At 36.5% G+C, this 22,971-nt stretch overlaps 1 protein-coding gene across 1 annotated transcript in view; it reads right to left on the bottom strand.

Moving 5' to 3' along the window:
- Nucleotides 1-22,971, bottom strand: part of LOC149464866 (CUB and sushi domain-containing protein 1-like) — a 1,089,704-nt gene that overhangs the window by 25,300 nt on the left and 1,041,433 nt on the right. Inside the window, exons 33-34 of the mRNA XM_089673951.1 lie at nt 19,168-19,284; nt 12,894-13,007 (exon numbers count right to left, since the gene is read on the bottom strand). Coding sequence (XP_089530077.1) covers nt 12,894-13,007; nt 19,168-19,284 — 231 coding nt within the window. The remainder of the gene's footprint in view (nt 1-12,893; nt 13,008-19,167; nt 19,285-22,971) is intronic.

The raw sequence follows: 22,971 nt of genomic DNA, 5'->3' as shown, positions 1-22,971 counted from the left end.
TGCGACAAGGAAAACGTGACTACCACAATCTTCTGTACATTAAATTTTGATTGAAGTTATAAATGGAATTCTTTTGTGACTTTGGCATTTGAACAATCTGTTCTAACTAAAGGAAATATCCATTGAAACTTTCTTCATTTATTACATGCAAACCACCAAACCTTCACAGCTTTCTTTAGAAAACTGAACTATTATGTAATAATAAGGAGTCACAGAGTAGGAAGGATGTGGCATAGTGTGCTTGACTTACTAACAGTACATTTTTCACTTAGTTCATTGAAGATGTATTCACTTTAATAATCTATACATGTGCAAAGGCAGTTTTATTAATTCCTTCAAATTACTGTGTTTAATTTTTCTTTACAAGACTGGGTGTTCAAAGTGAACACAGGTTCAATTGTCTAGCTAAAAAATTTATTATTTTTGTAAATTTCCCCCACTATGTCTAAAACAAGAAATAACTGGTTTCCTGTGAGGGATTATATTTTCATAAATTGCAACAATATCAGCAAGTTTATAGAAATATGCATGTCTCATACTACATTTTTGTAAAGATTAATACGAAAAATTAAAAACTAAGAAGACAATTAAGTTAGCAACTGTGAACAGAAACATGGTGTTGGAAAAGGACAAAGATAAATGCAGGTGTGAGGATGGTAATGCTGAAAAAAATTCTTGCAGGTATGCATTAATTAGAAATCAGTAGGAGATAAGTTCATCTTTTTTACTAAAATACACTATCTTGTCTATGAGCCCCAGTGTGTTAAAAGATGCTGTGCATTTTTCAAATTGTGTCATTTTTTTAATACCTTAATACCATTACTAATATCACCAAAGCCTGCTACAAAAACTCCCTCCGAATAAATCAGCCCCAGGTTCGGGGATGTTCCAAATGGCAGAAAATCCCCCCAACAGCACTTCTGAAAATTAATGTAAAACTGATAAAGTAAGTTTTGAAGGAAGAAATGTGATCAAATATTAAATATATGCCTATGAACATTATATTTTTATATATATATATATATATATATATATATATATATATATATCAAGCTTTTTTAGTGGTTAGAAGTGACCATAATCCTCCCCTGAACGCTGTATCTACCAGCAGAGCTGTGGTGAGATTGGGCTATTTATGGACCTTCTACCACCAGATTACAGATTCACTAACTAATGAATCAAGGATAAATGTACAGTAAACTGCAAGTGCTACCCGCTACATTAGTCTTTGATGTGATGTTAAGATGACGTTCAAGAGATACACATGGCAAATAAATATACCCTGTACATTAAATGCTTATCTCTCTGTTGTTGTTTTTTTTATCAAATACTTCTTAATATGTATACATTAAAAACACTATCCCTGATATTGGTACTGTGCACCATCAGTGATGCAAATCACAAGGTGAAACAAAGGATGCTTACGTTCTTGGTTAGCTTTACATAATAATTTTACTTCTTTGACAAATGAATAATGAAGATTGCAAGTTCAATAACAGCATATGTAGAACAATTATTGATTATATTCAGTTTTATAAATCACTTAAAAATCAAGCTTGTGTAAAAAACCTGAAAGAAAACCCATAACAACTTTCTGATTATTCAATTAGTCATTATTGTTTAATCAAGTAATTTTTTTAAGGTTTTAACAACATACAAAACAATGAAAGAAAACACAAATCTAAATGAAAAACAATGAAAATTACATCAACACAAAACACTTAAAGCAGCAATAGCACACGTAATATGTCTTGTAAGGAAGTAATTACAAGTACACACAATACATTACACCCTAATAAAACTTAAGTTCTGGAATAAAGCTATCCTTTAAAGCATATCTTTCAAATCTAAACATAATCACAGTACCACCCCAATGAGTAAACAAGTAAGAAAAAAAGAAAAAAGTGGCAGATAAAATCACTGGTTTTTGAATAATCTCAAACCACTACTCAAAATAAGACTATAGGTATATTATAACTTTAAATAAAGTGGAAAGTGATGGACAGGGATCAGAGGAAGAATCTACTAAGGTAGATGATAACCAAGGAAACCATACTTTCTGAAGTTTTTTTGGGCATTCCCTGTGCTGATATGTCAATCTCTCTCATTAAAGTAGCATTAACAGCTTTTTGCCACTGTGCAAATGTAAGAGGACAAAAAGACAACCACCTTTGAGCTATAAGTTTAGGGGCAAGAAAAAGGATTTGTGTCAACATTAACCAGAATATGTATGGTATAAAATCCTCATTAAAAATACTCAGAATTGCCATCTTAGGGTCTGGTAATAGTGTTAAACTGCATAGATCTTGCACTGCAACAAAAATACTAGTCCAGTATCTATAAAGCTTTGGACAATGTCAAACAATATGTATTAGAGAGCTTTCAGTGTCAGAGCATCTCAGACAGCAAGGGGAATAATTTCTGCTCCATGCATGTAATTTCTGAGGGGTGTAATATAATATAAACAGTTGAGTTAATTTTTGGAATGAGGCGGTAGATACATTGGGCACCTCCTCTAATGCCATTGTCCATTGATCATCATCAAATTCTTCTATGTCTTGTCTCCATCTCTCTCCACAATGGGAGTGTACTTTAGAGGAAGCAGCAAAAATAAAAATTGAATATGCAGTATATCTCCAATTAAATCTGTTTTAGTAACATTTGAGGGAGCTACCATATCAAGGATGGCTGAAGGGTTACACTAGTGGGGAATGGCAAGACTGTATTAGTATAGTGTAGCAGAGTTGTAGACATTGGTAGAAGAACTTATGTGAAAGATTAAATTGACCAATGAATATCTGATAAGGAAGCAGTGTATTCTTGTCAAACAACTGACAAATTCTTTACACCTGCCTGCTTCCAGCAGCTAAAGCCATCTAGTTTTGCCAATTCTGGATACCCAGGGTTGTCCCATATGGGCGTGTATTGAGAATAACCTAAGTGGCCCACTACTGTTTGAATGGCTGTCCAAGTCTTATGGATCAGCAAAAAGGTGGGGAATTGTTGTACAGTAAAAAAAGTTCAGCCTCCAATAAAGAAACCTATGTATCTTGGAGTAATTGGGATAGCAACATCCTTTGTATGGGGTTCTGCAATGACAATGCTCCCCATCCAGTAAAATGCTGAGACTAAGAGGACAAATAATACAATTTGACGTTAGGAACCGCCAACCCTCCACCATCCTTTGGGAGTTTCAGTGCCTCCAATTTGGTCCAAAGACCATCCACCTTTGCAGATTGATCTCTGGACAGTCAATTTTCCGAAAAATGTTTTGGGGTACTAATATAGGAGCATTATGGAAGAAGTGACATGATTCCTCTTCCATTTTAAAATTAGTCATTATTAATGCAGGTTCTCCACCTTGAAATACAGTCAGTTCTTTTCAACCACTGAATGATAGCAAGCTCAGTACTGTGGACTATATTAGATTTAGTGCTTAGAAGGTTCACTGATGTCAACGTTTTGAAATAACTTACACATAACTGGATTCTAAAAAGCACCGTAAATAATATATTTACTGCATAAGATCACACATTTCTCACTTATTTCTGCTGGTAGACTATAGAAGATATTTCCTGTCACTATAGGAATATGTTAAATCCTAAATGTTAAATCTAATTGATGCTGTTAATTCAAAAGAAGTGAAGGGATATATATATATATATATATATATATATATATATATATATATATATATATATGGAAGCCCAAGATCACCAGCAAGAAGACTTGGTAAAAGCAAACAACCATTTTAATTTCAAAACAGGCTAACTAAAGACCAGATAATCCTCAGCATGGAAAACAAAATAGTACAACCACTTCTAGTACACCAAACATAAAGTATGTCTCACGGTCAGTAACACTTGTCCTTTAACAGGGTATTTTAAACCTCCCTGTCCCACAAGTCTGGAAAGGTCACAAGAACCCATCAAGGTCTCAGCCGATCAAAAACATATGGTCTTCTCACAGCCTTTGCTGTTCCATACCTCACAGACACCTTCTGACTGTTTCCTGCTCTTTTTCTAGACTCTGCTGCAGATCGGTTAACCCTTTTGGGACCAAAGTCCTTTTCTTCATTTCCACCCAAAGTCCCTCTGAGAGCACTGTAAATCAGTCCCCTCTTCTTAAGGCAGACTACCCTGGAACCCCACACCCTGCATGGGTGAGAATTCCTGAGTACTCCAAAAAACATTTCTTGAAAGGATCACAACCCAAGTAAGAGGGAAATATATCTCTTGTCTGAGATATATATATATATATATATATATATATATCAGATTTGAAACCCCAGCATTTTATGACTCATATTGTTTCTATTTTTGGTGTAGCTGCACCACTCATATACAGTATGTTTATATGCTTGAGCCATTGATTGACAGGAGGGGGATGTGATTAGCCTTGACATGGCCATACCCACTTGTTGCAGACGGACTTGATTGGTTGCATTCACAGCAAAAGGTCAGACTGATGAAAGAGGTATGAGAATCCCTGGAGACACATGTATAGGAAGGAGGTTTATCTGGTGGCTACTGAGCCAGGACACAGACTGCATCCACACATGGGGTGGAGTGTCACTTATGGCTGTTGTGCCCTGTCTGCTGCACAAAACTCCCATAGTACCAATTTCTACTGAATAAGAAAAGAATGCAGGGTATTGCCCAGTGTGAGTCTACTGTAAGTGAGTTGGATGTCTGCACACTGTATGAATGCAGACTGTTTGAGAACTGCCTAAGTGAGTAAATGAGCCCTAAACACTTTATTTGGTATTCTTTGTATTTTATTTCTACTTTTAAAATAAAGTTGTTTGTAAAAGGGTTAGACTAGGGAGTAAAATAAACCAAAACATGCATGAAACTATCTTTGTAGCTCCTATGTAGCCATTCTGATGAGTCACAAAACGTCTGTGGAAGGGTTAGTTTATACCCTTGCTCTGTAGTAATGAGTGTTAAAAAGTTTGCATTACTAAAACGCATTGTAGCACCGAAATCTTTCAAACACATGTGACATATAGGGCACCACAACGTGTAATGTGCTTTGCAGTTAACTGCAAGAAAAAAGATCAGAAACAATTTGTCCTGCATTGGGGCTCTTTTAAAATAAATGGGCTGCAGTAACACAGATTACTGCAATGTACAATAAAAGCCGCCTGGTGTGGATGTTGCTATTCAATGTGCCAGTATGGTTATGATGGTTTTCCTGCAGACTCCTTGATTGTGTCAGTTTGGTATTAATTGTGCTATTACATACATATTTGTGGGTTGTTTCAGTTTGGTATTGATTGTGTTATTGCATATATGTTTCTGGTTGTATTAGTATGCTACAAGTATGCTACTGATTGCTTCTTTGTGGACATGTTTTTGACTGTATCAGTACAGCACTAATTGTGTCTCTGTTGATACTGTGTGCTTTTTACATTGTCAGTACAGTACTCAAGTGCCTCTCTTGACATGATTGTGGGCTATTTCAGAGAAAAAAAGTATAATTCTAGCCTTGACTACAACAAGATTAAAACAACTATCTGCAAGGAAGAAAAATGATAGAGAAAGATTTTAAATGAGTTTAAAAATATGTTAACCATCACACCAGGTACACCATTTATTCTACCCCTACACACATCATAAACCAGTCTACATTGTTCTGTTCATTGTATGGCTCCTAAATAACCATCTCCATAAATTATTCCCTCAATCCTTCACTAGCAAATTTTCAATGAAGATAAATCTAATAGTGAATGATTGAATTTGGAAATTGGAACAGGGCTCAGCTGTTCTCTTCTTGACATCACAGTAACAGTGGCCATACTCTTCTATGAAGCAAAGTAAGAATCTTGTCACACTACTGGTGATAAAAGTTGTTTCACACCTTTCTAGGGCAATTACAGAATTTTAGAATCCTTTTTGGATTTGAGATTGTATAATCCGCATCTGCATATACTGTATCTATTGAATGTACTTGCACTATATTGTCATCTAGGTGGTAGTAGGACAGATAAATAACAGCTGAAAAAGTCAAATTGAAGAAACTTTAGTATCATTAAAGTCAAACTCCAGCTTTGAAAAAAGCAGAGAAGTTCTGGAGACTCTGCCAGCTTTTATTGCTGAATAGATATTATAGATTAAATTTTCCCTCAGGACAGAAAGTTATTAGAAAGTTCTCCACAGGAGATACAGAGAAAAACAACACATTTTTAGCAAAGTGAAAAATGTAAAACCACGGACAATGGTTTCTGTCCATTCCTTCCTGTCCCAATAACAATCTACTATGCAATTTGATCTAAGGGCATCAGAAGGGACAGGGAGTGAAGGAAAATCTCCCCAGTGGGGTTACAGAAAGAAGTAAAACTTAACAGCCATTTTAACTCTCCCTTATCTATCACAAAAAAACACATTTGAGAGACTTAAAAAAAGTAATCATTACTGTTCTTGGCAGACTAGAAGAAAAATCGTCTTCTTAAATTAAACATTCAATTGTTCAAAATTTAGCAAATAATAAAACATACTGTATAATAACAATGCAGGCCCAGCATGTGGAGATGCAGGTGTGTTCAGTGAGTATTAAAAAGACAAGAAGAGAAGATGAGACAGACAGTTAGGAATCCAGTAAAAGAAGAAGGATAACATGAGAGGTACTGGATAAGAAGTGGCAGCCCAGGATAATGTACAGACACAGGACAGACCAAATGTTGGAAAGCTGGTTCAAGTAAATAGTGAAAAAAGAAGTTATAGAAAAACAAGGTATGCTGTGTGGGTGTCATAGAAAACTATCTTCATAAAATAAAAAAAGAAAAAGGAAGCCTGATCAAACAGTTAAAAGTAACTGTAGTTTTTCATGTGTTGATGAATTTCTGCTGAAGGGAATCTTAAAGCCACTGTTTCTTTGCTCTGCTACATTTATAAATCAAACTGCTAAAGAATATGTACTGCAAATGGTACAACAACGGCATAAATTAATGTGCCTTGTTTGAAGGTCAGACTTTCCCTGAGGTATCTACTGCTGCTCCAAGTTGCTTCAAATGTTTATATCAAGATACAACCCCCCCCCCCCATCCACCCATGAAAATCTGTTAAACTCATTACATCTTTTGCAAGTAAAGTGCTGCAAATTCTGCCAATTACTCTCTGAGAGTGTTCATTTTACAGGGGAATTCCCAGACCCAGGGGATGGACAGCAATATAGCATAGAAAAGTCATAGAATAGAGAGGGAGCCTTACATCATCATACAAGACCATTAACCCATCTGTACTCAAGGTTAGTACTAGAGATGAGCGAATCGAACTTGGCGAAGTGGAATTCGTTTCGAATATTAGGAAAAATTCGATTCGCACCGAATCCGAACTTTAGCAAACTTCGGATCCACGAATCGAATTTTCCCCGATCAGCCGGCAAAAAGTGTCACTGCAGAGAGCTCCGCTATTTCTGACAGTTCTCTGACAGTTCTGACAGTTCATTTACAGCGGTTGAAACATTGTATCTATTTGTTTCCATTTAGGATACAGATGTTTTTATTCGGAAATAAATAGATACAATGTTTCAACCGCTGTAAATGTGAAGGAACTGTCAGAGAACTGTCAGAAATAGCGGAGCTCTCTGCAGATACACTTTTTGCTGTACTGGAATTCTTCTTCTTTTCATTCTTCTTCTTCTTTTCATTCTTCTTCTTCTTCTTCTTTTCATTCTTCTTCTTCTTTTCATTCTTCTTCTTCTTCTTTTCATTCTCATTCTTCTTTTCATTCTTCTTTTCATTCTTCTTTTCATTCTTCTTCTTCTTTTCATTCTTCTTCTTCTTCTTTTCATTCTTCTTTTCATTCTTCTTCTTCTTCTTTTCATTCTTCTTCTTCTTCTTTTCATTCTTCTTCTTCTTCTTTTCATTCTTCTTTTCATTCTTCTCATTCTTCTTTTCATTCTTCTTTTCATTCTTCTTCTCATTCTTCTTTTCATTCTTCTTCTTCTTTTCATTCTTCTTCTTCTTCTTTTCATTCTTCTTCTTCTTCTTTTCATTCTTCTTTTCATTCTTCTTCTTCTTCTTTTCATTCTTCTTCTTCTTCTTTTCATTCTTTTCATTCTTCTTCTTCTTCTTTTCATTCTTCTTCTTCTTCTTTTCATTCTTTTCATTCTTCTTCTTTTCATTCTTCTTCTTCTTTTCATTCTTCTTCTTTTCATTCTTCTTCTTCTTCTTCTTTTCATTCTTCTTTTCATTCTTCTTCTTTTCATTCTTCTTCTTCTTCTTTTCATTCTTCTTTTCATTCTTCTTCTCTTCTTTTCATTCTTCTTCTTCTTCTTTTCATTCTTCTTTTCATTCTTCTTCTTTTCATTCTTCTTCTTCTTCTTCTTTTCATTCTTCTTTTCATTCTTCTTCTTCTTCTTTTCATTCTTCTTCTTCTTTTCATTCTTCTTTTCATTCTTCTTCTTCTTCTTTTTATTCTTCTTCTTTTCATTCTTCTTTTCATTCTTCTTCTTCTTTTCATTCTTCTTCTTCTTCTTCTTTTCATTCTTCTCATTCTTCTTTTCATTCTTCTTCTTCTTCTTTTTATTCTTCTTCTTCTTCGTTTCATTCTTCTTTTCATTCTTCTTCTTTTTATTCTTCTTCTTCTTCTTTTCATTCTTCTTTTCATTCTTCTTCTTCTTCTTTTCATTCTTCTTCTTCTTTTCATTCTTCTTTTCATTCTTCTCATACTTCTTTTCATTCTTCTTTTCATTCTTCTTCTCATTCTTCTTTTCATTCTTCTTTTCATTCTTCTTTTCATTCTTCTTCTTCTTCTTTTCATTCTTCTTTTCATTCTTCTTCTTCTTCTTTTCATTCTTCTTTTCATTCTTCTTCTTCTTTTCATTCTTCTTTTCATTCTTCTTCTTCTTTTCATTCTTCTTTTCATTCTCATTCTTCTTTTCATTCTTCTTCTTCTTCTTTTCATTCTTCTTTTCATTCTTCTTCTTCTTCTTCTTCTTCTTCTTCTTCTTTTCATTCTTCTTCTTTTCATTCTTCTTCTTCTTCTTCTTCTTCTTCTTCTTCTTTTCATTCTTCTTCTTTTCATTCTTCTTCTTCTTCTTTTCATTCTTCCTCTTCTTCTTTTCATTCTTCTTCTTTTCATTCTTCTTCTTTTCATTCTTCTTCTTTTCATTCTTCTTTTCATTCTTCTTCTTCTTCTTTTCATTCTTCTTCTTTTCATTCTTCTTTTCATTCTTCTTCTTCTTCTTCTTCTTCTTCGTCGTGCCCCGTGACTGCCCAAATGAGTGAAGTGTGCGGTGATTCTAAGATCGACGGCACTCATCTGCATGTCATACTGACTGACAGTATTATTTCTCTTCCCCAGCAGACTCCAAGGGCATTTAAATTAAAGGTACAGTGTTCTGCACTAATATAAAGGCTCTCTGAAGCCTAGAAACCCTTTTAATAAGTTAAATTCGCAGCGAATAAATTCGCATCGAATCAAATTTCTCCCGCAAATTCGGCGAATCAGCCGAATCGAATTTTTGAATAATTCGCTCATCTCTAGTTAGTACCCTGCCCTTTGCCACAGTTTAAACTGCACAAAATATAAAACTATTACCTATAGAAACCATTAAGATGTTATGGTTAATTTTGCCAGTACGTGTTAGAAAGTAAAGTCGTAAGTCATTTGCCATTGGCAGAAAACTTTGTTTGTTCCTTTGTTTTGGCCATCATAATTTCCACAGCCAAGATATAGAAAAGCAAGAAACCATTGGCCCCAGAATTTACTCTAGAAGTATAGATATAGTATAGTTCATAAATGCATACTTAACTCTATAAATTAATTGAAGAGAATTAGTTTTTTTACAACCCATTTGTGTGAACGGAAATTAAAACATCTTTAGCAAGCAAATACAGAGTAGAAAAGCATGTCCACTGACAGTTTGTTGCATAGAAGGACCTTTGCTCTCTGTGGGGAAGCAGTGCTCTCTCTGCAGAGGCCTGACACTCACCCCTTGCTGAGTCGGAGCTATAGCTTTCCAATTAGCAAGGAGCATGAGTTTTACTGATTGCAGAGCTACAGGTCAAACTCAGCAGGGGGAATGTGCAGAGCACATAAAAAGTAAAGCCGACCATACATGGATCGAAATGCATGCAATTCAACAGGGACTGGATGAATTTTGATCTGTGTATTGGCACCCTGGTTGTAAACAAGTCAGTCTATGAATTGACTTGTGTACAACCAGCCTGCCAGTTTTTTTCCAAACCATTAGTGCCGCCAGATATAGCCAGCAACACAAATCATTGTGTTCTGTCAGCAGGGAAGGCTTCCCTCTGGCAAAAAACAATAGCACTGTGGGAGGGAGGGAAGAAAGAAAATTGCAAAATATATGGCCTGCCAATGAGTCTCTCTCTGAAATATGCTTACAGGGATCAGTTTTTCTACTATGGTAATGTATGGTTTGTAAAAAAAGACAAACAGGATATTGAACAGCTCTTCTAATTATGATTACATTATGGGGCTAGGAGGGATAACTTCAAAAACTTCAAAAATGCCAGAAAAATTGCTAAATAGACAGTTGGATACCAAGCATGTAACTACAGATCTACACTATAAAGATAGTTTTTCATAAGCCTCCAAAGGGAGATCTATGACCAAAAATCACTATATCTTAGGTCTCCGCCTGTAGGTCTGACACAGCTGTTCCTGATTGGAAATAACACATGAGGTACAGGATCAGTGTCAACAGCAGCCCCTGCAATTCTTAATCATACAGTACTGGATTTGTGTTATCTCCACATGCGTTCCTTTGTTTAACCACTTGAGTACAAGCCTGAAATACAAGGCCATTTTCAATTTTCACTGTTGTGATAAATGGACTGGCAATAAAGCTGGCCATACATAGATTGAAATTCGTCTGGTTCAGCCCATTGATAGACTTGTGTACAACTATTGATCAACTGATTTTTGTACATGTGATTACTGACAGTGGCTATAACCTCTAGCAATAATCATTGTAATCTGCCAGCTGGGAAGGCTCCCTGCTCCCCCCTGCCAGCAGAACACAATAGCTTTGCGGGAGGGATTCCACCATCAACACTGCAAACTACAATGATTATTGCTAGCAGCTATAGCTACTGGCAGTAATTGCATGTAAAAACATGGTGCAAGGAAAGATAATTGAATCATCTGTGGACTGCTTTATTCATTCATGCAACACTGTAATAAAACAAATTTTTATATCTTGAGACAGATACTTTTTTGATGGTACTTAATAGCCACTGCTTTTTAAAAAAAAATGTATTATGTAAAAGAAAAAACTTTTTAACAGAAAGTTTGGAAAACATTTTTTCAAACAAAATACCAGACGGTATGAGTACCCTCACAATTACCTTGTTTTGGAAAGTAAACACCCCAAGGCAATTTTTTACCACAATTTTTGGGGAAAATATATATATACTGGTATTAAGGTGGTTAAACATGGAGCTTAATAATGGTGCACTAGATATAGCCCATATTGGTCATATACAGAAGAAGGAGGAGGAAGAGGAGGAGGGGGTGAAGGGGATAATGTTATGTAAGGGTTACATACAGTGGGAGGATGGAAATGAAAAGGTTAACGTGTAGATGTACAAGAAAAGGAAGATGAAGGGTTAGTATACCTATCTGAAACTGCTGTTGGCAGGGCTGACAGATGTAAACAATGTGCTCACTCTGGTATTACCTCTATGACCAGTCACAGAAAACCCAAAGTACAGGACCTCTTAGATGTGCTCTGAACACAATGTCTGTGAAATGAGCCATCTGGCATTAAAGGGCGCACTGGCCTTATTCTTCTTTTATTTCTAAAAGTAATGCAGAAGTAAGAATCCACCACTTTGTCATTTTTAGATGTATAGTGGTAGGAAAGTGCTTTTATTAGCTTCAACACCCCCCTTATTAGGGTCTCCTTTCATCCCCAGGCTCAATTGCAGCTTTGTAAGCTACTATTGCTATTGTTACACCACTGTTGGATACATATATGGAAATTGTATTACCTAGTAAGGGTTTTGTGCACTCAGTCCTAAATATAAAGTTCTCTCTCACACTGTACAGTCAGCCAGGTAACCTGACTTTTCTCTACTGCATTTAAGCAACATCGGTAGGTCACCTCCCTGGCCCTGAAAATAAAAATGAACAGTGAAGGGCAGTGAGTGATGCACTCACCCCTTGCTTCTCTCCTTTTTTCAGCATGTGCCTTGTCAGGACACCTGATTGGTTTTAGTTACTGCCCTTTTCTTTTTCAGTTTAAGTGCTGTTGTACAGGGATTACAACAACTGCATTAATTTGTGTTTTTTATTTACCTGGATCTCAGCTTTAATCTTGAAAAGTATCCCTTGGTATGATAAAATATTTGAAAGGTTTTAATTTTTTTTTATGTAGCACATACGATATTGCTAAAAAGTTAGTAAACACAATGTGTTATATTTATGCCACAACTAATGGTTCAGAAGACACATGTAGTTCTCAGTTTCCTGTGTCCATTATATATTTATCTAAATATCTGTTGGATTAAAGATACTGCATGTGAACACAATGAACCTGTGCTCACTTTTAATGCACAATCAAGTGTGAGTGTGAAAAAAATAGAATATTTTTTTTTTGTGCAATATTGGGATGATTGAGGTGTATACAGCTTCATCTATAAAATTATAATGACAAAAACATTTTTTTTAAACGTACTTTGTAAAAAAAAATATCTCTAGCTAGAGGTTTTATACACCTCAGTACTACAGTGAAATGTTCAGACACCTTTATAGTACATATGAAGCATCTAATATCAGGGATTGGGTTATCTTTCCAAATTGGCAATACATACAATATATTGAAATATATGCAGTAAACAAAGTTTCATAAAATATTCTAATTATGCTAGCATACATATGTAACGTGTTAGAAAATATAGAAAGTTTAATTTTATTTACCTGTATGACTCCCTGAGAGGGAACTGAGCAGCCTTGATTGTGGGTGGGCCCCATCAAAAAGTTCAACTAAATCATTGAGCGCTGTCTGGAAGTATGCAAATTGCCCAAACACAACTAAAATATCAGTAAAATAAGAAGAATGGAAAACATTACAATGCATCCAGAGTTTACTGAGAAAAAAAAAAATAACACACATAACATTGTTACTGTGTCTATTGATGCCAGTGATTATCAGCATGCAGCTATTGGCACCATTCTCTGCCTACTTTAACCCTTTAAGGTAAAACAAATCCACACACCTAAACACAATTTTGCAACTTTGACATGTGTTAGTAAAGTTGTGCATATCATCACAACTACTTTGTGTATCAAGATGGATAATGCCTTGTTTTTGCAGGGCAAATTGGGCTTTCATTTGGGGGTAAATAGTAACAAACATCTACTAATTTGTTTTATTATTATCAAGGAAAAACTGGCTAAAAGTAGTAAAAAATATATATTTTTTAAATTTAACTGTCTATTTCTGGGTACTACCATTACCTACCATCAAATAACAATCAAAAATAATTTCTCCTGCTCCTGATGATTTAGTTACATAGTTAGTCTCGCTGAAAAAAGACAAAAGTCCATCCAGTTCAACCATAGAAAAAAATGTATAATCCTATACCCACAGTTAATCCAGAGGAAGGCAAAAAAACCCCAGCAAAGCATGATCCAATTTGCCCCTGCTGGGAAAAAAAATTCCTTCCTGATTCCCCGAGAGGCAATCGGATATTCCCTGGATCAACTTTACCTATAAATATTAGTATCCAGTTATATTCTGTGTATCTAAGAAAGAATCCGGGCCTTTTTTGAAGCAATCCACTGAGCTGGCAAGAACCAACTCTTGAGGGAGTCTATTCCACATTTTCACAGCTCTCACTGTGAAGAAACCTTTCCGTGTTTGGAGATTAAATTTCTTTTCCTCCAGATGTAGAGTGCCCCCTTGTCCTCTGTGTTGACCTCAGGGTGAATAGCTCTACGAGTTTAATATATGAACCACTGATTTATTTATAGATGTTGCTCATATCCCCCTTAATCTCCTCTTCTCAAGAGAGAAAAAATTCAGTTCCTCTAACCTTTTCCTCATAGCTGAGCTCCTCCATGCCTTGTATCAGTTTAGTTGCCCTTCTCTGTACTTTCTCAAGTTCCCTAATGTTCTTTATGTGAATTGGTGCCCAAAACTGAACTGAATATTCCAGATGAGGTGTTACTAATGATTTTTACAGGGGTAATATGATATCTCTCTCTCTGGAGCCTATACCTCTTTTAATACAAGGGAGGATTTTGCTCGCTTTAGAAGCCGCAGCTTGGCATTGTTTGCCATTATTAGGCTTGTGATCTACCAGAACCCTCAGATCCTTCTCCACCATGTATGTATGATGCATGCATATTCTTAACCCCCAAGTGCATAACCTTACATTTATCAACATTAAATCTCATTTGCCACATAGTTGCCCAATTAAACAGTGCATTGAGGTCAGCTTGTAAGTTGAAGACATCCTGTAAGGACGTTATTCCACTGCACAGCTTAGTGTCATCTGCAAAGACTGAAAGGGTCCCAACACTGAACCTTGGGGTACACCACTGATGACCCTAGACCATTCAGAGTATGAATCATTAACCACTATTCTCTGAATACGATGTTTTAGCCAGTTTTATATCCATTTACATATGGATTTTTCCAAGCCCGTAGACTTTACCTTACAAATTAGCCGTGTGTGGGGAACTGTGTCAAACGCTTTTGCAAAATCCAAGTATACCACGTCCACGTCCACCCCTCTGTCCAAGGTTTTGCTTACCCTCTCATAAAAAGAAACTTCTGTCTTTCATGAATCCATGCTGTCTGTTGCTTAAAATATTTTTTTCCAGCAAGAACTCATCTATGTGGTCTTTTATTAAACTCTCCAGTATCTTCCCAACTATTGAAGTTAAACTAACAGGTCTGTAATTACTTGGTAAAGATTTTGACCCCTTTTTAAATATTGGCACCACATTGGCCTTACGCCAATCCAGTGGTACTATGCCAGTCATTAAAGAGTCCCTAAAAATTAGAAACAATGGCTTTGAAATGACAGAGCTCAAATCTTTAAGGACCCGTGGGTGTATGCCATCCGGTCCAGGTGCTTTATTCACCTTTATTCTGTCTAATTATTTTTGGATCATATCAATTGTGAGCCAATGTGGATCATCTGGAGCTGTGTCAATACCTTGCCCATTATGGATAAGAGCTCCCCCATGCTCCTTTTTATATACAGAGCTGAAGAAGGTATTAAATACATTTGCCTTCTCTTTGTCCCCAGTCATCCACTCTAGATTATTTTGTAAAGGGCCTACATGCTCTAACCAAACCTTTTTACTATTAATATATTTGAAGAATTTTTTGGGGTTGGTCCTGCTATCTTTTGCAATCTGTTGTTCGTTTTCAATTTTTGCAGCGTTTTTTTCCTTTTTGCATATTCTGTTATATTCTTTGTAATGTTTAAACAATGATAGTGTTCCTTCATTTTTATATTGAATAAAAGCTCTTTTCTTATTATCTATAGCTTTTTTAACTTTGGCCGTAAGCCACATAGGTTTGATTTTTAGCCTTTTAAACTTGTTGCCCATGGGAATATATTTTGCAGTGTGTTCACATACAGTCTTTTTGAAGAACTCCCATTTCTGTGTTGTGTTCTTCAATGCCAATATTCCCTCCCAGTCTAAGTCTTGGAGAGCAGCTCTCAGCCTTGGAAAATTACCTCTCTTGAAATTGAGTGTTTTTATTTTTATTGTATGTGCTTGCTGTTTACAACTAACAATAAATGAAATTATGTTATGGTCACTGCTACCCAGCTGCTCTTTTATATGGACATTCGTAATAAGCTCTGCATGGTTTGAGATTACCAGGTTCAGCAGAGCATCATTCCTAGTAGGGGCCTCTATGAACTGTACCATAAAATTGTCCTGTAGCAGGTTTAAACATTTTTGCCCTTTAACTGTTCCTGCAGTACCATTACTCCAGTCAATTTCCAGGTAGTTAAAATCCGCCATTATTATCACTGTCCCAGAACTTTTGATCTGTGCAAGGAGCTGAGTTGCCACCTCCTTATCAACACCGGGAGGCTTATAACAAACTCCAATGATTACCTTTGTAGTACACACACCCATGTGCAGTTCCACCCATAATACTTCAGCCTCATCACACTCTCCATCAACTAAGTCCTCTTTCACACTCACTTTGAGATCACTTCTCACATAGAGACATACACCACCACCTTTCCTATTTACTCTGTTCTTCGCATGACTGGGCCATTAATATTCCTGGCTATGTTCTCTTTTGGAGCGACAAAGCCAAGATTCAGCAATACCAATTAAATCATAGCTCTCTTCATGCAACAAAGCTTCCAACTCACCTATTTTGCTTGGCAGACTTCTGGCATTGGTGAACAAACACTTTAATTGATTGACACCTTGTTCACACATATTTTGAATATTTTTTATTTTCATACAAATGGTACCAATTCCACTGGTTGTTTGTAACATGGGAACCTTCTTATCATCTGCCATAGCCTCCTCACCATCTTTCCCCATTCCACCCACCAATAAGTACTGACCCCTGTCTGATCTGTCTACCCCATTATAATCTAATTCTCCCTCCCTCCTCGATCCTAGTTTAAATACTCCTCCAGACTTCCCATAAACCTCTCCCCCAGCACAGCAGACCCCCTGCCATTTAGGTGCAGACCATATCTAGCATATAGGTTGCGCCCCAATGAAAAGTCAGCCCAGTGCTCTAGAAACCCAAATCCTTCCCTCTTACACCAGGTCTTCAGCCATGCATTGAGTTCTCTAATCTCCCCCTGTCTTTCCTGAGTTGCGCATGGCACAGTTAATATTTCAGAGAATATCACCTTGGAGGTCCTTCCCTTGAACTTGCAGCCTAGTTCTTTAAATTGATTCTTAAGGATCCTTCACCTTCCATGTAATCTGTCATTGGTTCCAACATGAACCAAGACAGCTGGGTCATGCCCAGCCCCTCCCAGTAATTTATCAACCCGGTCCACCACATGCTGAACCCTGGCACCAGGGAGACAGCAAACCATTCCGTTGAGGCGATCTCGGCGAAAAATTATTCTATCAGTCCTTCTGATCATAGAATCCCCTACTACCACCAGCTGTCTAGGCCTTCCTGCACTACCCTCACCACCCCTCCCAGATGGCCTGCCCTCCTGGCAGTTAGGGATAGCAGTGATATCCAGGGATGCCACCCCTGAGCTTTCCACCCTCACATCTTCACCCAACTTGGCAAATCTGTTTGGGTGCTCAAACCCAGGGCCAACCTTCCTTTTCTGTGAGCCTCTACCATCTTTCTACCTGATAATCCTGAATAGCCCATCCACCCTCCGCATCAATCCCATTAGCTACCTGCTCAGAGAGCAGAAGACCCCTTTCAAGGTTGATAGCTCTGCCCAGTGTTGCAACGTTCTCCTCCAGACCTCTAACACGAGATTCCAGTAGGGCAAGCCGCTCACATCTGTCACAGCGGTATCAATCCTGGAGCTGTTGCTCCATTGCTGCATACATGTGGCACACTGTGCACTGCACAAAGCCTTCAACCCTGCTAGCACTCATATCCCAGTTACAATATTAACAGGAAAGATCAGTTGTCATTTACAGGTTAGTAGACTCCTGTTATAATCTCCTGTTTTCAACTCTGGTTTTTTAACTCCACTTATCAAAGGTCCACTTAGTCAAAGGTCCGGAAAGCAAAATCCAGGCTAGCTCAAAAATGTGCAAGCTCATAGTGAACTTTACAGCAAGTTATATAGGACCTGTATCACCTGTGACCAATTAACCCCACCCCTTAATGATCACAGCAATAAAACATATATGTATGTTATTTGTTGTTTGTACCTGAAGTAAGGCCCAGAAACATTTTGCTTATTTTATGTTGCTTTTTTTTATCCTACCTAAAACACACTGGTACTGACACTGATACTACTTTTGAATATGCTTTTTCTCAAAATAATCTTGCCCAAAATTTACTGATCTTGACCTTTTGTCCCTGATAATTGACCCTGATCTTGACCTTTGACTTTTACTTGACCTTGATACTAACCCTGACACTGACCTAAATCTAACATTGATCTAGGTATTTTTTCTTTATTTTTTCCTTTTTGTTTTACACACTTTTGTTTACATTCCCCCTGCATGATGGAAAGAAACTTTGTTTCTCTCTCCCGTTTAGAGAGAAAAGAAAACACAGGGGCAGGATGCACAGTGACTAATCACAGTGATAGCCAATCAAAAGGCTATCACAGTGATGGTGACCCAGAATCAGGAGTCCCTGGTCCCACTCACTAATATGGGACCTGGGCATCCTGGTGACAGCCTGGTATCTGTGCTGGAAGCATATATATGTACTGTTGGCATCAAGGGGTTAAATCCCAATTGTGCCCTCTTAATTTCTTACTGTAATGTAATCAGGTTGAATATAGAATAATTATTACTATAATCCTTTTTTTTCCATCAGCTAAGTGCTGAATCAAGGGTTAAAAAATACCTACATGCTGCCTGCACACAATACTGTTGGACCATGGCTTTCACACATAAGCTCTCCTGCTCTCCTGGCATGCCCCATTGGACAGTTTCTAATCAACATCAATCTAGCTCTCTGAACAGCACTATTGATTAGGCATTGTTCATGGGGGGGTGTCGGAGAGGTGTGCTGCTGCTTGTAAAAGTCTATTGCATATGCAGATCATCCCTGTTGCAACAAATAGTAAAAATAAAAAATAGAAGTAAAGAAAAAGTCATATTTATGAATGTATTTGCATCCTAGGTGTACAGTATTACAAAAATAATATAGGTGGGCTCAACTGGGTTTAAAGCTACAGTGGAGAAAAATATTATTATCCCCACTGTAGTTAATTATCATCAGAACTATTTGTTAAATATGTAAATTCCAATGGTTTAGCACCTTATTCAACTATCTTAAATCATTGTGAGCAATTTCTGCAACCTTACAATGGTCAGATATACATACAATATAGCACCTCCAACAAGCATATCTTATCATTGTGTGTGTTTTGTGCCTTAAGTCTTCACATTTAAAACTGTATACATATTTTTAACTATTCAAAAATAATCCATCTATATTTCTGTTTCAAATAGCACAAGTTTACATCTATAAATATATGTATATTCTGTGAAATTTTATTAAACTGTAAATAGTAATAATTTTTCAACTTACCAAATTCCTTTGGAACTGTTATTGAATAATGACAAGTCTGTCCAACAGTGTAGTTATTCGGATAGTTTGGGGACAGTACCACGCCCTCTGTTCCTGTATATTGCCCTCCACATGGAGCTAAAAAAAAAAAAAATATTTGTAATAATAGTTTTTCCACATTTTACGCTTGCCATCAACAAGTTATTTCTTCTTTTATTGACATGTAGCATGGGGCTTATTTGCATTATATTCCAGGGATATAAGCAAACACACATTAATAAGAATATACTGTATACAATGCACTACTGTATACATTGCTTTTGTTTCACAGGCATGACAAAATACTGTATATTGTTAGGATCCTCCACACATTTCACAGTGCATTGAAATGGTCTCCAGTGACCCATACTTTCAACAAGGTTAATCAGAAGCCAGTTTAGGTATGCAGAATATACGAACCCCCACACATAATAATATATTTAATACTCAGGTTAGCAAGCTGTAGATAATTCTTCTTTACAGTTGCAACATTTTCAATGTAACAATTTACAATGAGAAAATACTGCATAAATGAAATATAATATTGAAGAATACATTTTCCAGTTAGGAGTTTGTGATTAATCTTCATATTCATTTGAGTGTAACCAATTTGCAACATCAACTACTCCCCTATCATCTAAAACATTGACCAGAAGAACATTTCTGCTATGACTCACAGTAAATAGGTCTCTGTCAAATTGGCTTCCATCTCCTAAAGCCAAATCGGACAGATAATAAATATAATAATACACTCAAAAGAAAATATGGGATATCTAGTGACATCCAAAACAGGGCAATTCTTTTAGCAGTATAAATCATATGCTGTACTTCAGCATATTACTCTCTATAGTGATTAAAAAATGTTACAGTCAATTTACTAACGGATAGGAGAATGTTTACCTACCTTAGTGCATAAGGTTTATTACAATCATGTGCAAGACATATATTCACTTTATCCACTAAGCTAAGTGAACATTCTCTACTTCTTTAGTTAATCCGCTTGAAAGCAAAGCACTATGGCTGAAGCTGTAGATGTATTTTGGTTTTTCTAGGCTACAGTATGTTCCATTATTGGGGCAGGCCAGGACTTCATTCTCTATATTTTAATAGATGCATCTCTAAAATTAATCAGAATTTTGGCTTCAGAGAGGAACTAAACTTGTTAATGTGCTTGCAAGCACTGTTGCAAGTGTGGTCTTGTTATTCTATTATTCTACTGCTGACAGACTTCTGTTCTCAGTTTATTGGTATTCAAATATTGTAGGTTACAATATCAAACACAATTCTACCTTGGTTCAAATGTTTATCATTCAGAGATATATAAGAAACTAATATAAAAGAATGGTTCTAAGGCTTTTGGGAAGAAGCAGAGATAAATGCAGGCTTGCCAAATCTACCTAAAAGTAGCTAAGGAACAAAGAAGACAAATCTCTTTTCCAAAGATGACTTTTTTTATGTCTCAGAGAAAAGTACCCCTGGTAGTGGTTCCAACAACGGTCATGCAGTAAGTAAGGGTAATGACAACCTGGCCCTAATTTGGCCTTAAAACATGTCTGATGCATTTAAAACACAGAAAACAGACTTTATTGTATTTCAGCTCCTCAGTTTCCTGAATCAAAAGTATTGATACAATAATGTACTTCTTTGTTTAATGAACAGATCTGATTTATCATGAATATTATTTCGGATTGCTTGAGTGTGCCCACATCACCTAGTTTATTGATGCACCTCACTTTACAAAGTTAGTCTGAGAGGGAGAATTCCACGGGAAGCCAACCACATAAATTGTATCAAATGAATGTGGCTAGGCATCTTTACATCCTTGGATACTCAGAGGAGGCCTGCTCTTACTGACTGGAGAGCTCATGACTGTCTGGTGCATAATGAGATTTTGTGTAAGTGTACTACATGCTTTATGAGCTTTGTATCATGTCTGTATGATTTTATTGTTTTGTTATCTTAAGTTTATGTATCTGTTTTAGATATACAAATAGCCCTTGAGGAAGAGACTGCTGTCGCGAACTATGTCAGGCAAACTCTTCAGCGCCAAAATTTCCCTCACCCCCCTATAGGATCATCCTGGTGGTTTTTCCATGCCTCATCACTGGTTGTGCTCCTTTTTTACATGGTGGGCTCTGGGACATTCATTGTGGGGATATTACTAAATACGTTTTATAATACTATGGTCTATATGTGATGTAATGTCAAATAAAGCAATAATGATTTTATTAATACATGTATCTAGTCTTTGTGCCTCTAAAGTCCATTTGTATTATTCTTGTTTCTTGTGACTAGGCATCCTTACAGATTTAAATATCTATTAGTGGAGCTCTTTCATAGAGAAGGTTTTTATAAATTAATACTTTTATTAAATATTTTCTGCCTTTCAACAACTTTTATATAACAAAAAATCTATTAAACCCAATACAATTATTCATAAGCACTTTGATAATCTTCACAGGGTGACATTATGTAAGCATTTTTTAGATATTGTATTGTCCGTATTTAAAGTACAAGTGTACTTTTTATAAGAACTTTACTAACCAGGGGTAGACTGACCATTTGGAAACTCGGGCACTGCCTGAGGGCCCGGGGTCAGTAGGGGGCCCCATGAGATGCCCCTGGTACCTTTTTCATAGGCTTTTTTGAGTTTGGGAAAGGACACAGTGGCCCCATGATCCCCTATTGCCCAGGGGCCCCATGAGTTGTCAGTCCGCCGCTGGTACTAACCCACCTTACCTAGCTGTCCTGAACTAATATACATTAACTCTTCTCACCTCAACTGCTTACAACTGGCCACACATGTACAGTGAGCTCTCATGGACTTGTAAAAGGTCTTGCTTGAGGATTACCTGCCTGGAATAAGAACCTGTACAAGTTTGGAGGGATCATCGTGCAGGCACATTTAAGTGCTGAAAGGCATTTTATCCTCATGAGATAGAAGACAAAGTGTGAGCTTTTGCTGCCCTACTGTGGTAGGTAAGAACCAGGTGTAGGGAGGCGTTACCTTACATTAGTTCAGATAGACAGGTAAGAGTGGCTTGGCATAGATTTTACTAAAGTTATGGCTATCATTTTAAGAAAATGGATAAGAAACCTTTGAGAATATGGTTTAGGTTAAAGCTAATTTTAAGCATCTGATCATTGAATACTCAGACTGTCACCTTTAAATAAACAGTGGTCATTGTTTTGATTTTCTTGAAAAATTACACATTTACTGTATAAAATTGGGTTCCATGGCTGGGGTATACATTTTCCCCTTTAAGACAGAGTCTAGCTATGGTGGCCAGTACTAATTGTAGTTTGAATGTTTGAATGCCATTTTACACTGTTGCAGTAGAAGATTGCTTTTGCTTTTTCATTTAAATGTTTATATGCATCATACATCATTTGTGTGTATTGTGTACATAAAATTATGTGACAGTCTTCCATCAAAGATAATATAAATAAAAATCAAGAATTTCCCATAACAGTTCAGTCTAACAATAAGAAATCATTAAGTGTGAATAACAGTTTGGGACAGAAATTTTTTTTTCTTGTTCACGTTTTTTATTATAGAATAACAGGTACAGGAAATACAGGCAGAAAATACTGGAGGAGACAACAACATAGCAAGTGCCTAGAATTACTCCCATATACTGGGATCGCAGCCCCTAACATGGGGAGATTTGCAACATAAGTTTATCACTCTATTTGGTGAACTTTGCTCTCTAATAGCCAATATAAGAACATACATTAAACTATGGTAGAAGTTCAGCTGAGCTCACACAGATACATATATAACTT

The sequence above is a fragment of the Staurois parvus genome, unplaced genomic scaffold (assembly GCF_062004578.1).
Source record: "Staurois parvus isolate SC_StPar_1 unplaced genomic scaffold, SC_StPar_1.0 ptg000146l, whole genome shotgun sequence".
Lineage (NCBI taxonomy): Eukaryota > Metazoa > Chordata > Amphibia > Anura > Ranidae > Staurois > Staurois parvus.
This window is presented reverse-complemented; position numbering and strand designations above follow the sequence as displayed.